General features: G+C 40.7%; 1 protein-coding gene across 1 annotated transcript in view; it reads right to left on the bottom strand.

Annotated features, from left to right (window-relative positions):
- Nucleotides 1–19,736, bottom strand: part of LOC112246888 (protein unc-13 homolog A-like) — a 101,497-nt gene that overhangs the window by 60,844 nt on the left and 20,917 nt on the right. The window contains exon 3 of the mRNA XM_042308347.1: nt 5,034–5,133. Coding sequence (XP_042164281.1) covers nt 5,034–5,133 — 100 coding nt within the window. The remainder of the gene's footprint in view (nt 1–5,033; nt 5,134–19,736) is intronic.

The following is a 19,736-nucleotide window of genomic DNA, read 5'->3' on the forward strand; positions in this document are numbered from 1 at the left end:
CTGAACATGCACTGGCTTGAGCAGGGGGACCTTGCGTGCACTGCAGGATTTTAATCCATGACGGCGTTGTGTGTTACTAATGGTTTTCTTTGAGACTGTGGTCCCAGCTCTCTTCAGGTCATTGACCAGGTCCTGCCGTGTAGTTCTGGGCTGATCCCTCACCTTCCTCATGATCATTGATGCCCCACGAGGTGATATCTTGCATGGAGCCCCAGACCGAGGGTGATTGACCGTCATCTTGAACTTCATCCATTTTCTAATAATTGCGCCTTCTCACCAAGCTGCTTGCCTTTTGTCCTGTAGCCCATCCCAGCCCTGTGCAGGTCTACAATTTTATCCCTGATGTCCTTACACAGCTGTCTGGTTTTGGCCATTGTGGAGAGGTTGGAGTCTATTTGATTGAGTGTGTGGACAGGTTTCTTTTATACAGGTAACGAGTTCAAACAGGTGCAGTTAATACAGGTAATGAGTGGAGAACAGGAGGGTTCTTAAAGAAAAACTAACAGGTCTGTGTGAGCTGGAATTCTTACTGGTTGGTAGGTGATCAAATAATTATGTCATGCAATAAAATGCAAATGAATTACTTAAAAATCATACAATGTGATTTTCTGGATTTTTGTTTTAGATTCCGTCTCTCACAGTTGAAGTGTACCTATGATAAAAAATTACAGACCTCTACATGCTTTGTAAGTAGGAAAACCTGCAAAATCGGCAGTGTATCAAATACTTGTTCTCCCCACTGTATATTAAATTCTTCTTATATCACACTACACCACAATAAACAAAGTTCAAATGCAGACCCCAACCATTAATTGAGGGCTTTTGAAGTGGCAGGTTGGTGCGAAATCTGTTTATAACAGGTGAATTACCCTATGTGAATGCAGCCGCCCACACAGCTGCCTTACCAAAATAATGCTAAGTAAATGCTGAAAGTAGTAGCCTAGTTATTAATGCATGAAAAAACAAATACTGGATAGAAGCTTGCCTTAGAATACCGACAACTGCGACTGAATGAATGCTAACAGAACAGAGGTACCAAATAGTAGTCCTCGTAAACTAAATATCAGATGGATAAAGGCATGAAACAATCTAGATTTAGGCTAGTTACATTAACAGCAAACAAACGCAGTAAACAAAAGACAAATGGATATCCAAATAGCCTACAGCCTACTACAGCCATGCACAGCTGTCTTGCCAAACAAATAGGCCAAAAGGCCCACTTCAAACATGGAAATCCAAGCCGCTAATGAATACAGCAACAGGTTGTGATATGGCACAATACACTTCTGTGGAATAAATTCGACCCACGTAATCAATTATGCAATGCCAGCATACCATAAACACGTTTCCAAAACGTGTTCCATCTACAACCATGAAAACCAATAGGCTACCAAGAAAACCATTGTGGAAAGTATCCATTTCTATGATGAAACAGACCTATGTATTTATACCCAGGGGCGTTTGGGTTCTTGAATGGGTTCCTGTATTGGAATTATATTGAATTATGCTTATACAGTATCACGCTATACCACAAGAAACATAACATTTCAAATGCCAACACCATTGAGTGCTTTTGACCAAGTAACAGGTTGGCACGAAATCTCCTCTGCACTCTATCAGCACCATGGACAGCACCCTACATATTAAAGCAAGGCCGTTGAAAACATATGCTGGCTAAGAAAGTACATTTTGCCGTTCCATACCCTATATTTTTTGGAGGAAATGATGCCACAGGCTATACCACCAAGATTCTGATCAAAACCAACCAGCTAGATTGTTTCTTACCTTTTCAGAAGAGTTGCAGCCTCCTTGATGCTCTGAGGAACTTTCTAAGTAATCAATCATTCCATTCTCCCCGAAATCAATCATTCCATTCTCCAACTCAAATACCAATTGGATTAGTTGAGATTTACTTTGGTGTAGCATGCTTCTTCTGTGCTGACTGAACACGTTTGTCAAAGTGAAAAATTAGTTTTTGCATGTAACTGTGGACGACCCACTCATGAGCCCTACGATCTCATGTTGAATATCGTGTGACATGTACGTGGCATTGTGGGGTATGGTGCTAAACACCATGGCAATTTCCTTGTCTTTTCAGAGAGTATAATCCATTATAGACAGAAAAAGTCCATTGCCCCCCCTCCCCTCGACTCTATCAAGTCCAATATCCCCGTCAGTGGTTACTGGTTTGAAACAAGGAATTCAATGATGTCTACAATTGCCAACAAACATGTGATTTCTCTCCAGCTGCCCATCATTAACAAGTGTTAAAACTGATGTTCCCATAGCACTTCGAACTTGTTTTTTTCCCCACAGTGCAGTGCATTTCAAATGCTCTTTACTTGATGCATGCCAACCGAATCCTTTGGTACGATCAATAGCATGCTTCAAGTTAGAATACCCAGCTTGGGTGAAGGCCTTGTCTGCGTTAGCATTGGACACAACACAGAACTTTCTACATGGGGGAAAAAAATGACAGATCTGCAGTAATCGAGTATTCCAGCCACTCTCTTCCTACAAACCAGTTGCTATTAAATTAAAGGTTTTGGACAGAAAACCTGCAGCTAGGGTATGATTCTATGCTAACCTGGGCAGGGTTCTCTGTTCCAAGATCGCCAGCAACAGTCGGAGGTGGAGGGGTTCTGGAGCCATTATCCGAGCGGCGCTTGTGGAAGGGTGCGTAGCCTCTGCATGCGGTGCTAGCTGGAGCTCAGCAGTTTGATGCTGCTGCTGCTGCTCATCGCTCTCCATTTTTGATATCCATCATGGCAGTGGCAGATTTGCCTGTTTAAATTAGCTAAATAGGCTAAGGCTAATAACACTTACTCATTTTACAGCTAGCTAAGAAGCTACTCTGGAGTGGTGGGGCAGAGTTGATATAGAAGCAGCTTCAAAGGTAAACTTGACCCCACTCTCATAAATATTACAGGCAAAGGCGTATCACATTATTTTCAGATGAGCGTTTTTTCCCGCTTTTTAAGGAAACCCAAAGGAGTCATACCTAACAACCTCAGTGGCTTACCATAGTTCCCCTACACACACCACGGTGCGCTCCATACATTGTACTGACACAGCGGAGATACAGATTTTGCGCTAATCTGTTACTCAATCATTTGAACTTTTTGGCAAATGTTGTAATAGGGACACAAAACAAAAACGGAGCCCCTTTTTGCCCCCTCGTGGAGCCGGGCCAGACAGACAGACACACCTGGTACACCGCTTTGTTCACACTAATTACTTATGGGTCTGATGGTAACAAAAATAAAACATGTCTCTATACGAGAGAGCCTGGGAGGAATCTAGCAAACAGCCTTTACAAGACAACAGGGAGTTATTAAACAGAGACATATGGGGGGACAAGAAAGTGAGCGAGAACAAGAGAGCAGGGAACGGAAGACAAAGCATGAAAGTGTGTGTAACTGTATATATGTGTGGGTGTATGTAAGAGAGAGAAGTGCCATCTAGAGAGTAAAGGGAGGGAGGTGGAGATTGTATTCAGCGCCTGGAGGGAAAGAGTGGGAACGTTGAATTTTTTTTAAAGAGTTTGGCGGGATTTCCAGTCTGGGTAGTGACTTTTAAGTGCCATTTTGATTAGTGTCCGTAACTGAGGGTAGGGACTGGGAGCCATGACAAAGGGATATGAGTCTTACATAACACTTTCCGTGGTGCAACCACACCACAACGGACACTAATCTGCAGTCAGCCAGCCTACATGCTACACGTTTCATAACCCACCAGCGAGCACAATGGGGTGGCAGGGTAGCCTAGTGGTTAGAGCGTTGGGCTCTAACCACTAGAGCTAGAACCGGAAGGTTGCAAGTTCAAATTCCCGAACTGACAAGGTACAAATCTGTTGTTCTGCCCCTGAAGAGGCAGTTAACCCACTGTTCCTAGGCCGTCATTGAAAATAAGAATTTGTTCTTAACCAACTTGCCTAGTTAAATAAAAAAATACACACCAGACAAACTAATACACTTACTGGCACACTACACACCAGACAAGCTACTACTTATTGGTAGTGATGGGGGGGAAAACGTGTATACAGTTGCATATCGCAATATTATTTTGGGCCGATATTATATCGACATTAGACTCCAAGTTTCGATTTGTAAAATATTTGCTACTGTAGACAGCGTAAGTTACCTGGCTGTACATGCGTGAAAAGTCCAATATTTTTCATCCTATAGCTTGTTCTCCATCATTTTTAAATAGTGAGCCAACATGTTTCAGCTCCTTTATTTAACCTGACTAATCAAAAACCATTTTCTCTTGCTCTCACTCGTCTCTCTGCGGCAGACATATCGTGAGCAATATGTTTGGAACATCAAATCGCAGTATCAATAATTAATACATATAGAATTCAAAGAATCGTAAGAACCGTAACCCATATCGTATCAGCACCTAAGTACCGTGATATCGTATCGAGAGTTCCCTGGCAATTCCCAGCCCTACTCACTGGCACACTTCACATTAGTCAAACTAATGTAGTACACCTTTACTTGCATAATACACACCGGTCAAGCTAGTATACACTCATTAGCCGACTACACACCAGTCAAACTAGTGCAGACCCTCTGGCTTGCACTACACACCATCCACACTCACTGATTAGCACACTGGCTGTTACTAAGTGCCCCGTTCAAGTCTGAAAATGGAAACGTCCCCAAGGAGAAGGTTATATGAAAGAAGAGGAAGAGAAAGATGAGCGAAGATGAGGGAACGGTAGGAGAAGAAAGTAAAAGGAAGTAAGTAAGAGATCAAGGTGCACTTTGGAAGGAAGAGGACAAGGAGGAGTGGAGAGAGGGGCTGGGAGGAAGCCAATGTGGAGAGGGAGGGAGTGATCGAGGTACCAAGGGAGAAAGGATGGATGAGGGAGCAATAGAAGGGAAAAGGAGGTAGATGGAGGATAAAGAGAGATGAGATGAAAGAGGAAATGTAATTAGAGGGGTGAATGAGTAAAAAATAAAAGGAGAGACAGATGGAGAGAATGGTGACGAGAGGGTGACGGAGTGATAGAGAAGGATAGGACTCACAACATGAAGTCCTGCTCCCAACTGGGCATGCTGCCCCGGACAGCGATGGTGGTGCTCTTCACATTCTGCACCTTCAGGGTCAAGTACGTGTTGAACTTCTCTGTGAGGAGGAGAGAGAGAGAGAAAGAACTGAACTTCTATGTGAGGGAGAAAGAAAAAAACAAAGTTACTTTCACAACCCCGGTTCTCTGAAATGCACAGTTCCAGTCAAAAGCTTGAACCCACCTACTCATTTTCTAAATGTTTTATTATTTTCTACATTGTATAATAATAATGAAGACATCAAAACTATGAAATAACACATATGGAATCATGTAGTAAACAAAAATATATTATATTTTATTTAATATTTTTATGAGACTCTTCAAAGTAGCCATCCTTTGCCTTGATGACAGCTTTGCACACTCTTGGAATTCTCTCAACCAGCTTCAAGAGGTGGAATGGAATGCATTTCAATTAACAGGTGTGCCTTGTTAAAAGTTAATTTGTGGAATTTCTTGACTTTGAATGCGTTTAAACCAATTAGTTGTGTTGTGACAAGGTAGGGGTGGTATACAGAAGATAGCCCTATTTGGTAAATGCTTCAGAGTTCAAGTAACTGACACATCTCAACATCAACTGTTCAGAAGAGACTGCGTGAATCAGGCCTTCATGGTGGAATTGCTGCAAAAAAAAACACTACTAAAAGGAAAAGATTTGCTTGGGCCAAGAAACACGAGCAATGGACATTAGAATGGTGGAAATCTAGCCATTTGGTCTGATGAGTCAAAATGTGAGATTTTTGGTTCCAACCGCTGTGTCTTTGTGAGACGCAGAGTAGGTGGACAGATGATCTCTGCATGTGTGGTTCCCACCATGAAGCAAGGAGGAGGAGGTGTGATGGTGCTTTGCTGGTGACACTGTCTGTGATTTGTTTAGAATGCAAGGCACACTTAACCAGCATGGCTACGACAGCATTCTGCAGCGATACGCAATCCCATCTGGTTTGCGGGACTATCATTTGTTATTTTAACAGGACAATGACCCAACACACCTCCAGGCTGTGTAATGGCTATTTGACCAAGAAGGAGAGTGATGGAGTGCTGCATCAGATGACCTGGCCTCCACAATCACCAACCTCAACCCAATTGAGATGGTTTCGGATGAGTTGGACCGCAGAGTGAAGGAAAAGCATCCAACAAGTGCTCAGCATATGTGGGAACTCCTTCAAGACTGTTGGAAAGCATTCCTCATGAAGCTTGGCATTGAGAGAATGCCAAGAGTGTGCAAAGCTGTCAAGGCAAATGGTGGCTCCTTTGTAGAATCTCAAATATATTTGTTTATTAGTTTAATGCTTTTTTGGTTACTACATGTGTTATTTAATCGTTCTGATTATTCTACAACGTAGAAAATAGTGAAAATAAAGAAAAACCTTTGAATGAGTCGGTGTGTCCAAACTTTTGACTGGTACTGTACCACATATGGGGATTCACTCCAGGTGAATCACTACACGAAGAACCAATCATGCAACGTCTGTCGGAGACTGACAGATCGAATGGCGAAAGAGGTGATGCCTTTCCTCTTTGTAAGGCGCACTTGTCAGTCGTCTGGTCATTCTCAAGCATGCCTCTATTCCTTGTGCTCTTGCGAGCAGGGAAATGCGCACTCATATTATCAGAGAACCGGGCTTACAAAAGTAACCTTAAGTTCTCTTTCAAATACTTTTTCCCCAGATGTATCACATATGGGGAAATGGCCAACTCCCATATTGCAGACGCTCTTCAAAGCCAGGGTCGTCCCAACAGCATCACCCATCAGAGGCTCCGACACGGAGGACAAAATGCGCCAAAGAAGTGCAGTGATGTCTAGTCTGTAAAACCTCAAATGTATGAGGAGTGGCCCAACATGCAGTTTCGCAAATCTCTTTAAACAGTGCCCGAGAGGTAGCCATACCTCTGGTGGAATGAACCCACAGGCCCTACAAACCATTGCTACTATAAGACAATATAATAGCCCTATTAGGACAAGAAAAATGTACCACATATTATTTTCAGAAGGAGGAACCACACAGACTCGGATGAGGTGTTTCATCCAAGTCTGTGTGGTTACATACAGAGCATTTGGAAAGTATTCAGACCCCTTGACTTTTTCCACATTTTGTTACGTTACAGCCTTGTTCAAAAATGTATTACAATTGTTTTCCCCCCTCAATCTACAGACAATACCCCATTATGACAAAGCAAAAATAGGGTTATAGAAATTTGTGCAAATTTACAAAATAAAAAACTGAAATGTCACATTTACATAAGTATTCAGACCCTTTACTCAGTACTTTGTTGAAGCAACTTTGGCACCGATTAGAGCCTCAAGTCTTCTTGGGTATGACGCTACAAGGGGCAGCGTCGCTGCACAGCTATTTTCAGGGCTCTCCAGAGATGTTCGATCGGGTTCAAGTCCGGGATCTGGCTGGGCCACTCAAGGACATTCAGAGACTTGTCCCGATTGCCACTCCTGTGCTGTCTTGGCTGTGTGCTTAGGGTCGTTGTCCTGTTGGAAGGTGAACATTCGCCCCAGTCTGAGGCCCTGAGAGCTCTGGAGCAGGTTTTAATCAAGGATCTCTCTGTACTTTGCTCCGTTCATCTTTCCCTCAATCCTGACTAGTAACTGGAATGAGGAAGAGCTCAGTTTTGTTTGTTTGGAAAGTTTGGCGATTAAAAGTATATTGGAAAGTTCTTGGTAGCTACCTAGCTTCTTATGTTGGATCCTGCTTTCCAGTGATCCTGCCGACCAAGGACGGTTCTGAGGAGCTATTTGGCGTTGCAGCTAGCCTAGCTGCTAGCTAGCTGGACATAAAGCTAGCGAGGTGTTCTTGAACACAGCCCGTGACGATGTTAGCCATTGTGGCTGGGACCACGGATTGTCCAAGGTTTGTGGCGGTCTAGATCCCTGCTGTTTGTTGTTTTCAATTTTCCCCGTGACCTGCCCTGTCTGGAACTGTGAGGAGTAACAGCCTAAAATACATTGCTAGCTACCATGACAAAGACCAAAGCCGGCGGGAGTACCGTTGAGGACAGTGCTAGTGGTGTCTCTCCATCACACGTGAAGGATCTTTTAAACAAAAAGGACCTATAAAGCAGTTGTTACAACAACAAGAAAATAGTTCCAAGTGTTTTGTCCAAATACTTGTGGATTCTACTAATAAAAGAATGGACGAACTGACCAGAGAGGTCCAGGTCCTGAAGAACAGTGTGCAGTTCTCCCAGGGTCAGCTCGATGAGTTAAAACAGGAGAACGGCAAGATGACAGCAATCTGTAAGTCACTGAGAGAGGACATCAGTTCTGTGTGTGAACCCATGATAACAATGACATATAAATCAGACTCTCTTGAGGGACAATCAAGGCAAAAACAACCTGGCCGTGGACGGAATTGCAGAATCTGCACGAGACCTGGATGGAGTCTGAGGACAAAGTGAGGGAAATGATCTGAGAAATTGAAGATGGACAACAGGAACATTGAGGTGGAGCGCGCCCACAGGACTGGAAAACCAACCACCGGCCCAGGTGATCTGCCCAGGCCCATAGTGATCAAGTTCCTGAGGTTCAAGGACAAGGTAGCTGTTCTGGAAAGAACCAAGAACTTGAGAGGAACATATATCTTCCTAAATGAGGACTTTCCTGAAGCTGTGTGCCAGAAGAGGAAAAACTGATCCCAGCCATGAAAGCTGCCAGAGCGCGTGGGGAAATTGCGAACATCCACTACAACAGGCTCATTGTCCACCATCCCCCAGAAGCCTGGAAGGGATGAGAGAGCCAAGCCTATGGGTTCGTAGCCTCAACCCCACAGCACAGACACACCAATTTATTAATGGACTGCTGAATGTATTTTTTTTCTTCTCTTGCTTTGTCTGATCTTCTCAATATTATGTCTATCTCTGATAAGCTACCCTGGAAAGGGCTGAAAATAGCCCATATTAATATATGTAGCCTGATAAATAAGGTAAATGAAATCAATAACTTGCTAACATCAGATAACATTCATATATTAGCCATTTCTGAGACTCACTAAGATAATTAATTTCAAATCAAATCAAATTTTATTTGTCACATACACATGGTTAGCAGATGTTATTGCGAGTGTAGCGAAATGCTTGTGCTTCTAGTTCCGACAATGCAGTAGTAACCAACGAGTAATCTAACTAACAATTCCAAAACTACTACCTTATACACACAAGTGTAAAGGGATAAAGAATATGTACATAAAGATATGTGAATGAGTGATGGTACAGAACGGCATAGGCAAGATGCAGTAGATGGTATCGAGTACAGTATATACATATGAGATGAGTATGTAAACAAAGTGGCATAGTTTAAAGTGGCTAATGATACATGTATTACATAAAGATGCAGTAGATGATATAGAGTACAGTATATACATAGACATCCACAGGTGCATGTTGATTAATTGTTTCATTGTTCCTTGAACAAGCATGGGAAACAGTGTTTAAGCCCTTTACAATGAAGATCTGTGAAGTTATTTGGATTTTTACAAATTATCTTTGAAAGACAGGATCGTTTCATTTTATGCTGAGTTTATGTGTGAAATGCTTGATAGTCTATGTGATGTAAAGAGGTCTACTTTCTTGGAGACCTGAATATTGACTGGTTTTCATCAAGATGTCAGCTCCTTACTGTAACGGTTATTAAATCAACCTACCAGGGTGTTAACACAACAGGAACAAGATCATCCACATGTTTCGATCACATTTTTACTAATGCTGTACAACTTTGAGCTAAAGCTATATCCGTACCCAATGGATGCAGTGATCACAATATAGTGGCTATATCCAGGAAAGCCAAAGTTCCAACAGCTGGGTCTAAAATAGTGTATAAGAGATCATACAAAATATTTTGCTGTGACTGATGTGGATGATGTTAAAAATATTTGTAGGTCTGATGTAATTAATGAGGAGCATCCAAACGCTGCACTTGATGAATTTATGAAATTGCTTCTTCCAATTATTGATAAACATGCACCTGTTAAGAAACTGACTGTTAGAACTGTTAAGGCTCCATGGTTTGATGAGGAATTGAAAAACTATGGTTGAAAGAGCAAAAGGAGTGGCTAATAAGTCTGGCTGTATGTCTGACTGGCTTACTGCAAATTGAGAAATTATGTGACTAAACAAAAATAAGAAACTTTATTATGAAGCCAATAACAATGATATTAAGAATGATGGAAAAACTTGAGTACTTTAAATGAAATTATGGGTAGAGACACAAATTCAACTCCATCTTTCATCGAATCAGATGGCTTATTCATCAAAACTATTTGATGTTGCCAATAATTTAATGATTAGTTAATTGAAGTAGACCAACTTAGGCAGGAAATGCCAACAAACAGGGAGTAAATATATTCATGCATAAAAAAAACAAATAATGAAAGAAAAGCAGTGCAAGTTTTAATTTTGTACAGTTAGTGTGGGAGATGTGGAAGTATTATTGTTAACAATCAATAACGACAAACCTTCTGGCATTGACAACTTAGATGAAAAGCTACTGAGAATGGTGGCTGACTCTATAGCCACTCCTATCTGTCATATTTTTAATCTGAGCCTAGAGGAAAGTCTTTGTCCTCAGGCCTGGAGGGAAGCCAAAGTAATTCCGCTACCCAAGAGTGGTAAAAGTGGCCTTTACTGGTTCTAACAGCAGACCAATAAGCTTGCTGCCAGCTCTTAGCGAACTGTTGGAAAAAATCGTGTTTGACCAAATACAATGCTATTTCTCTGTAAACAAATTAACAACAGACTTTCAGCATGCTTATAAAGAAGGGCATTCAACATGTACTGCACTGACACAAATGACTGATGATTAGTTTAAGTAAATTGATAAGAAGAAGATTGTGGGAGCTGTACTGTTGAATTTCAGTGCAGCCGTTGATATTATTCACCATAACCAGATGTTGAAAAAACTTAAGCGCTATGGCTTTTCAACCTCTGCCATATTGTGGATTCAGAGCCATCTAATAGAAGTCATAGATTTTTTTTTTATAGTTGCGTCTCTAAAGTCAAACATGTAAAGTATGGTGTACCGCAGGGCAGCTCTCTACGCCCTCTACTCTTTTCACCAATGACCTGCCACTGGCATTAAACAAAGCATGTGTCCATGTATGCTGATGATTCAACCATATATGTGTCAGTAACCACAGCTAATGAAGTCACTGAATCCCTTAACAAAGAGTTGCAGTCTGTTTTGGAATGGGTGGCCAGTAATAAACTAGTCCTGAACATCTCTAAAACTAAGAGCATTGTATTTGGTACAAATCATTCCTTAAGTGCTAGACCTCAGCTGAATCTGCTAATGAATGGTGTGGCTGTTGAACACGTTGAGGAGAATAATTTACTTGCCGTTACCTTAAATTGTAAATTGTCATGGGCAAAACATATATATATATTCAATGGTTGCAAAGATGGGGAGGAGTCTAGCCCAGTCTGGCCCAGAACAGAGTGGCACGTTATGCTCTTAATTGTAATCAGAGGGCTGATATAAATTCTATGCATGCCAGTCTCTCTTGGCTAAGAGTTGAGGAGAGACTTCTTCCAGAATGGTCCTGTATTTGGCTCCATCCATCTTCCCATCAATTTTAACCATCTTCCCTGTCCCTGCTGAAGAAAAGCAGGCCCAAACCATGATGCTGCCACCACCACGTTTGACAGTGGGGATGGTGTGTTCAGGGTGATGAGCTGTGTTGCTTTTACGCCAAACATAACGTTTTGCATTGTTGCCAAAAAGTTCCATTTTGGTTTCATCTGACCAGAGCACCTTCTTCCACATGTTTGGAGTGTCTCCCAGGTGGCTTGTGGCAAACTTTAAACGACACTTTTTATGGATATCTTTAAGAAATGGCTTTCTTCTTGCCACTCTTCCATAAAGGCCAGATTTGTGCAATATACGACTGATTGTTGTCCTATGGACAGAGTCTCCCACCTCAGCTGTAGATCTTTAAACTTCTTTAAACTTTAAACTTCTTCACAACAGTATCTCGGACCTTCCTGGTGTGTTCCTTGTTCTTCATGATGCTCTCTGCGCTTTTAACGGACCTCTGAGACTATCACAGTGCAGGTGCATTTATACGGAGACTTGATTACACACAGATGGATTGTATTTATCATCATTAGTCATTTAGGTCAACATTGGATAATTCAGAGATCCTCACTGAACTTCTGGAGAGAGTTTGCTGCACTGAAAGCTGCACTGAAAGGGCTGAATAATTTTGCACGCCCAATTTTTCCGTTTTTGATTTGTTAAAAAAGTTTGAAATATCCAATAAATGTCGTTCCACTTCATGATTGTGTCCCACTTGTCGTTGATTCTTCACAAAAAAATACAGTTTTATATCTTTATGTTTGAAGCCTGAAATGTGGCAAAAGGTCGCAAAGTTCAAGGGGGCCGAATACTTTCGCAAGGCACTGTAGAGCCCTTATTGCATGGAACTTCCTTCAATCTCATATTGCTCAAATAAACAGCAAACCTGGTTTCAAAAGACAGATAAAGCAACACCTCGTGGCACAACGCCTCTCCCCTATTTGACCTATAGTTTGTGTGTATGAATTGATATGTAGGCTACGTGTGCCTTTTTAAAAATGTATGTAGTTCTCTCCTTGAGCTGTTCTTGTCTAATGATGTTCTGCATAATGTCATTCTGTATTATGTTTTGTGTGGACCCCAGGAAGAGTAGCTGCTGATTTTGCAACAGCTAATGGGGATCCTAATAAAATACCAAATACCAAAATACCTGCTGCTAAAAAACATCCCCACAGCATGATGCTGCCACCACCATGCTTCACCGTAGGGAGGGTGCCAGGTTTCCCCCAGACGGGACGCTTGGCATTCATTCATATTGGTTTCATCAGACCAGAGAATCTTGAATTTACCACAGGTGGACTCAAATGATGATCAATGGAAACAGCATGCACCCGAGCTCAATTTTGAGTCTTATAGCAAAGGGTCACACACACACGGTATCCCCCCAAAAAATTCCCTTGCTCACATTTTTTCCCTGTCTCTCTTGTTTCTTAGTCCTCCTGGTTTCGACCCTTGCCTGTCCTGACTCCGAACCCACTCTGGCTGTTCTGTCTTCAAGACTGCCTATCCCCTTGTACTGTTTGGACTCGGATTTGGTTGCTGAACCCCTGCCTGGCCTGACCTCGAGACCGCCGTTCGTCTGGTACCGTTTTAAGAACTACAGTCCGAAAAGTTTCTGAAATATACAGGGGCAACTACCGGCTTTTTAAGTCTGTGTTTTTTCTTCAAATATATGTTGTTGTTTTTTATTTCCTTGAGCATTTCATTTCTGGATTGGACTGTTTTACTTTGACAATGCAGTTGTCTCACACCCTGACTTTTGAACTTCAGCTATGTATTAAACATTTTGATAATTCTTACATATTTAATGTACCTGATGAGAAAAAAAGAGGCAAATATATGTGCATAAGCACTAAATATATTATTTTCTACAGAATAGTTTTCATAGTTTTGCTTCATTACCATCACACTGAACAAAGTGATCCATTATAGTGCTTTTTCAACATTTTACACATCAAGTCACATAAGACCTGGGAAGTGACAGTGGAGAACAAGGATTTGAGAAGTAGTAGTGATGGGGGAAATCAATACAGTTACATATTGGGATATTAGACATTCGCAATATTATTTTAGACAATATTGAAAATATTATTTTACGCTAGTTGACTGCAACAAAATCACCATACATATCGCATTTGCACCTGTGTGGTAATATCATATCATGAGGTCCCTGGCAATTCCCAACCATATAAACTTTTGCCTTCTCAATACTGCTCATCACATAATATTTTACCGTCTTTATGGTATATTGTAAAAACCTATTTCCAAAGTTATTTTTAACATTTATGGCAATTTATCATTATCCTGTAATTATCCTACCACCACAATCTACACTTTTTTTTTTAAATAGATATTTACACATTAAATATCACACTCCTGTCTTCTTCAAGTGTAAAGCACTTACATGTCCTCAATATAACTAGTTAAAAATGATAAATACATAAACAATGCAGTAACTTGTTGTAATGGTTATGGTAGCCTCAATGTAGGTATTCAAGCACAGGCAGCAAACGGACATAGTTATGCAATATGGATATTAAAAATAAAAAAATTCCAGTAGTGCCAAATCCTATAGATAGATAAACCAAACAATCAAAATGTTATTTGTCACATGCGCCGAATACAACAAGTGTAGAATTTACCATGAAATGCTTACTTATGAGCGCCTTCCCAACAATGCAGATAAAAATAAAGAAAATTAACAAGTAGATAAGAAAAAAGTAAAACAAAATAACAATAATGAGGCTATATACATGTTATATACAAGGAGTACCGGTAACGAGTCAGTGTACTGTACTGGGGTACGAGGTAGTTGGGGTGATTGATTGAGGTAAAATGTACATGTAGCGCAGCAGTCTAAGGCACTGCATCTCAGTGCCAGAGGCATCACTACAAACACCCTGGTTGTATGACAACCGGTCGTGATTTGGAGTCCCATAGGGCAGCGCACAATTGGCCCAGCACCGTCCATGTTTGGCCGGTGTAGGCCTTCATTTGTAAATAAGAATTTGTTTTAACTGACTTGCCTAGCTAAATAAAGGTTAAATAAATAATAAAATCACAACCCATTGTGGTTTTGATTCAGTTTTAAACAAAAATTGATGTTTGTATGATCTGATGGTAATGACAGAAGGGGGTTTTGTTTGTTAAATATCATACTTTCAGCAACAGAAATACTTTGTTAATTTAATCTGGAACCAAAAACTGATATTGGCTGGGATTATACAATGATTATAATACAAATAAATATTTAACTAACATTTTTTTAAAGAATAAGACAAGCCGAAAGTATCCGTAGTTGCAAAATCACCTACAGATGTAGGACCAGTCTATGTATCGATAGGGCCAGGACATTTTTCTGATCACATGACCTGACCAGGTCCTAGTTATAGCCGCAGTAGCCCAAATTTAGACACTTTTATGCTTTATTTAATTTATTAAAAAGATGTGGTCTAAGGGCATTCCATTGTGACAGCTTGCAAGATACTGTAAGTCATGGTCCAATGACTGTACTTGCTAGAAGCATATGTCCCACGTCCGAAACTACAGCCATAATTTGTAGACGGTTCTGATTGGTGAGGAGCCATTTGCATTGCCGAGCAGTGAACAGGAAATTATGAAGTCCGTTTTTAGATGCGACCTCAGCCTACTGAAATCAAAACCAAACATGGATTGCATGCTGTCTTCTCACTTCACATGCACACCCGTTTGTTTCACACCCTTGTACACCTGTTTGTTCACACCAGTTTGTCTAGCTAATCAGCCTCGCATTATGGGCACCATGCTTCCCCAGATGGGAAGTAGAGGAAACATGTGCTTGCGTGCAAAGTTGGAACAAAACATTTCCATTCATATTAATGTTCGATTTGGGTAGGGGGTTAGCATCTTAAAACTGGATTTCATAGCAATGCAAACAGCACTTCTTCATTCAGAACCGTTTACACCTTACACTCAGTAAGATATTGGAGGGTAATTGTGAGTAGACAAATGTGGGAGTACATGGAAAAGAATGATCTGATTACAGCCAATCAGCATGCTTATGACTTATGACCAGTGGCTCAATGCTATGGATAATGGCAAATTTGTAAGGTGTACTATTTTTAGATTTCAGTGCAGCATTTGATTTAGTGGATCATGAAATAATTTACTAAATTAATGCATTATGGTTTTAAGGAGGTAGCATTGAATTGGGTACAGTCCTATCTAACTGACAGGAAACAGTCCGCCTATATCAATGGTTCATTTTCTTCCCCTAATGTGTTAAACTGTGGAATACCGCAGGGCAGCTGCCTTGGGCCACTTCTTTATTTAATATATACCAACGACCTTCCTTATGCCTTTGTTGAAACTCAATCTACTATATTTGCAGATGATACTACAATTTATGCAGCAAGACAATCGGTTCAACAGGTACAGCAGACTTAACAAGGAGATTTGAAGAATATCAGGAAGTGGGGTTGCCAAAACAAACTTGTTTTAAACACCAAGAAAACCAAAGTTATGTTGGTCTGTTCAACTAGGAAAAGGCCAAAACAGCATGGGAAACAATTAAGTATGGGAGGAGTACAAATTGAGGAAGTGGCAGAAACCAAATTATTGGGAGAGCAGCTAGACAACTGTTTATCATGGTCATCTCAAATAACTAATCTATGTAAAAAAAACAATTATTAAAACAGCATGCATAATCAGAAGGATAGCTAAATATTTACCAGGAAAAATTATTCAGCAAATAACACAAGCAATAATTGAGAGTCAGGTGAACTACTGTTCGGTGGTCTGGGGAAAAGCATCATGAAGTGAAGTTAGGAGACTGCAGAATGCACAGAATAAAGCAGCAAGGTGTCACGACTCCGACCGAAGGACACTCCCCTTGCGCTCGGCGGTCGTCGTCGCCGGCCTACTAGCTGCTACTGATGATTTCCTCCCCCTCCTTATGTGTTGATTGTGTGCACCTGTTTTGAGTTAGGTAGTAAGGCTTTATTAGTCAGCCGGCCCGCAGGGTTCCTTGTGCGGGATTAATTATTGTGATCGTCTGTTTGGGGTACTTGTGTGCACGTCTATGGGTTTTGTGTTTTCCAATTTTGTGGGTTTTCCCTGGACAGTTTAAGTCCCCCTTGTTTGGGGCATTTGTTTGTTCAGTACGCCCTGTGTTTTTGTGAGGGTTGGCTTATGTTCAGTGTTTCTCAGTGCATTAAGATAGCACTCCCCTGAACTCTCTGCTTCCTGCGCCTGACTCCTCACCCACTACACTCAGACCGTTACACAAGGATTGGTTTAAGTTGGTGATATGGTTCTTGTTGCAGTCATGCGCAGTGTTCTTGGTTGGTCATCAATCGACAAGGTAATTGAAAAAAACATGCTTATTTTATTTTATAATATAAATCATTTAAAAGCCCAAGTTCCATTCACAACGGTATTCAGTTGGTAAGAGACAGACATTCCGTAAATACTAGGAATAGTTTGTCCACCATCTATGCGTTATCCAGACAGAAAAGAGAAATATACTTTTCTGTCTGTCTTTTTTGGGGGTGATACTCATCACCCCCCAAAAAAGTGCTTTGTGGACCGTTTTTCGAAATTCTTTCGATTTTTTTGTCAATTACACATGTGTAAGAACTGTATGGATATACTTTTGTCCAATTTTATTATCATATATTTTTTTTAAACTGTACTTGCACACAAGGAATATGTTTTGTCCATTTGTAATATGATTTCATAGGAAGTCAAAAGTCAAAAGTCAAAAATAGCTACATTTTATAAAAAACTTCACACACACTTAAAGTGCTTTCTGGACTGTTTTTTGAAATTCTTTCGAATTTTCAGTCAATTACACACGTATAAGAACTGTATCAACATACTTTAGTCGTATTTTATTATCATAATTATTATTATTTTTTTACTTGTGCATAAGGCATATGTTTTGTCCATTTGCAATATGATTTCATAGGAAGTCAAAAGTTGAAAATGTGAACTTTTTTTAAAAAACGTATCACCCTCGTAAAAAAGTGCTATCTGGACCGTTTTTCGAAATTGTTTCGATTTTATGTCAATTAATCATGTGTAAGAACTGTATGAATATACTTTTGTAAAATGTTATTATCATTTTTTTTAACTTGTGCATAAGGAATATGATTTGTCCATTTGCAATATGATTTCATAGGAAGTCAAAAGTCCCTTTTTTTGGGGCCAAATGCCATAAGAAATTTGACATGCTCAAAAATCCTGCAGAAATGCAAAATTGACTGGCCTGATGAACTCGGGATGGCTGGGCAGTGATAGTTGTTCCTTTCCATCACTCATTGTGTTGATTTCATCATGTCCATTTGGTGATGTTTTTTTCACTATAGAATCATATTGCAAATGCACGTGCATTTGCAATATGTTTCAATGGGCATTTACCATCATGAATTTGGCATGCTCAAAAATCCTTCAGAAATGCAAAATTGACTGGCCAGATGAACTCGGGATGGCCGGGCAGTGATAGTTGTTCCTTTCCATCACTCGTTGTGTTGATTTCATCATGTCCATTTGGTGATGTTTTTTTCACTATAGAATCATATTGCAAATGCACGTGCATTTGCAATATGTTTCAATGGGCATTTACCATCACGAATTTGTCGTGCTCAAAAATCCTGCAGGAATGCAAAATTGACTGACCTGATGAACACAGGATGGCCGGGCAGTGATAGTTGCTCCTTTCCATCACTCGTTGTGTTGACTTCATCATGTCCATTTGGTGATGTTTTTTCACTGTTGAATCATATTGCAAGTGCACATGCATTTGCAATATGGTTCAATGGGCATTTACCATCACGAATTTGTCATGCTATAAAAATCCTGCAGGAATGTGAAATTGACTGGCCCGATGAACTCGGGATGGCTGGGCAGTGATTCTGGTTCATCTCAATCGCTCGTTAGGGTTGATTTCAGAATGTCACTTTGGTGATGGTACCTCACTGTTTAAACATATTGCAAATGGACAAGAGTCACCAGCAAGTCACCGTCCATCAGTCAATTAGATATCATTCTGACACCAAACTGATACAAACTGACACCAAACCCACTTTTTCCAACTCATTTAGTAGCCAACTATCACATACTTCAGAGCTGGCCCAAAATTCACAACGCCTTCGGTTCAAACCATAAAAAAAACATAAAACACGTAGTTACGTTCTAGCTGCGGGTCCAATTCTGATGTTATGTGTAGGCCTAGCTGAGGCGACCCCGAATCCCAGGTTTCGGCTCGATAGGTCATTTGGTGTCCAAGCAAAACCCTAATTGGTGCTGAAAATTCACTTTTTTCCATGACTTGCTACGGGGTCCTTGAATGAGCTATCGGACAGAAACGTTGGGGTCCGTCTCTATGGGCCGAGAGACGGTCGCAATGCACCTAGTCTTGCGACTCTGGGACATTTCTAAATGTCGTCATTTTCGTGATGCAAAAATGAATTGAAGTCATTGCAAATGTACGAGGCTGTTTCTCGGTCCGAGAACCTTGTAGAGCGACGTAACTCACCACGCTCTATCGACCTGAGGTCTAGAACAGGATTCTAAAGTTTCGGAACTCTAGTTCTGACGGTTCTTTAAAAGTTCCAACAAGGTTAACTAATGCAGGCAGTGTATGTCTCTACGCACCCAAATGGGTCCCTCCTTCCAAGGTGTGTGTGTGTGATTTAGTTTTCCTTTGAAATTTTATGGGAAAAATGACTGATTTACAGTTCATGGGGGTTGCCTAATCACACATATGAAGTTTTGGAAAGATCTGACTTTTTTAACCCCTCGAAACAGCCCCTGAGACACCAATTATGGCACTTCCGGTTGGCACAGGAAGCTATAAAGTCAACACATATCCTAATTGGGGTATGCCTTTACAGAATCCTGAGTTTTAAGTCTTTACGTTAAGAACTGAGTTATTTACAGAGGGTTTAGTGAGTGTGTGTTATTTCAGAAAATCATAGAAAATCACAGAAATCTCACAGAGCTCCGCAGCACACTTTAAAAAGATTCGTATGAACACCCTGCAACTGGATCTGTAACTGTAAAAAAAAAAACACCTATCTTTGAACATCACCAATTTGTCAT

This window comes from Oncorhynchus tshawytscha, linkage group LG28 (genome assembly GCF_018296145.1).
Source record: "Oncorhynchus tshawytscha isolate Ot180627B linkage group LG28, Otsh_v2.0, whole genome shotgun sequence".
NCBI lineage: Eukaryota > Metazoa > Chordata > Actinopteri > Salmoniformes > Salmonidae > Oncorhynchus > Oncorhynchus tshawytscha.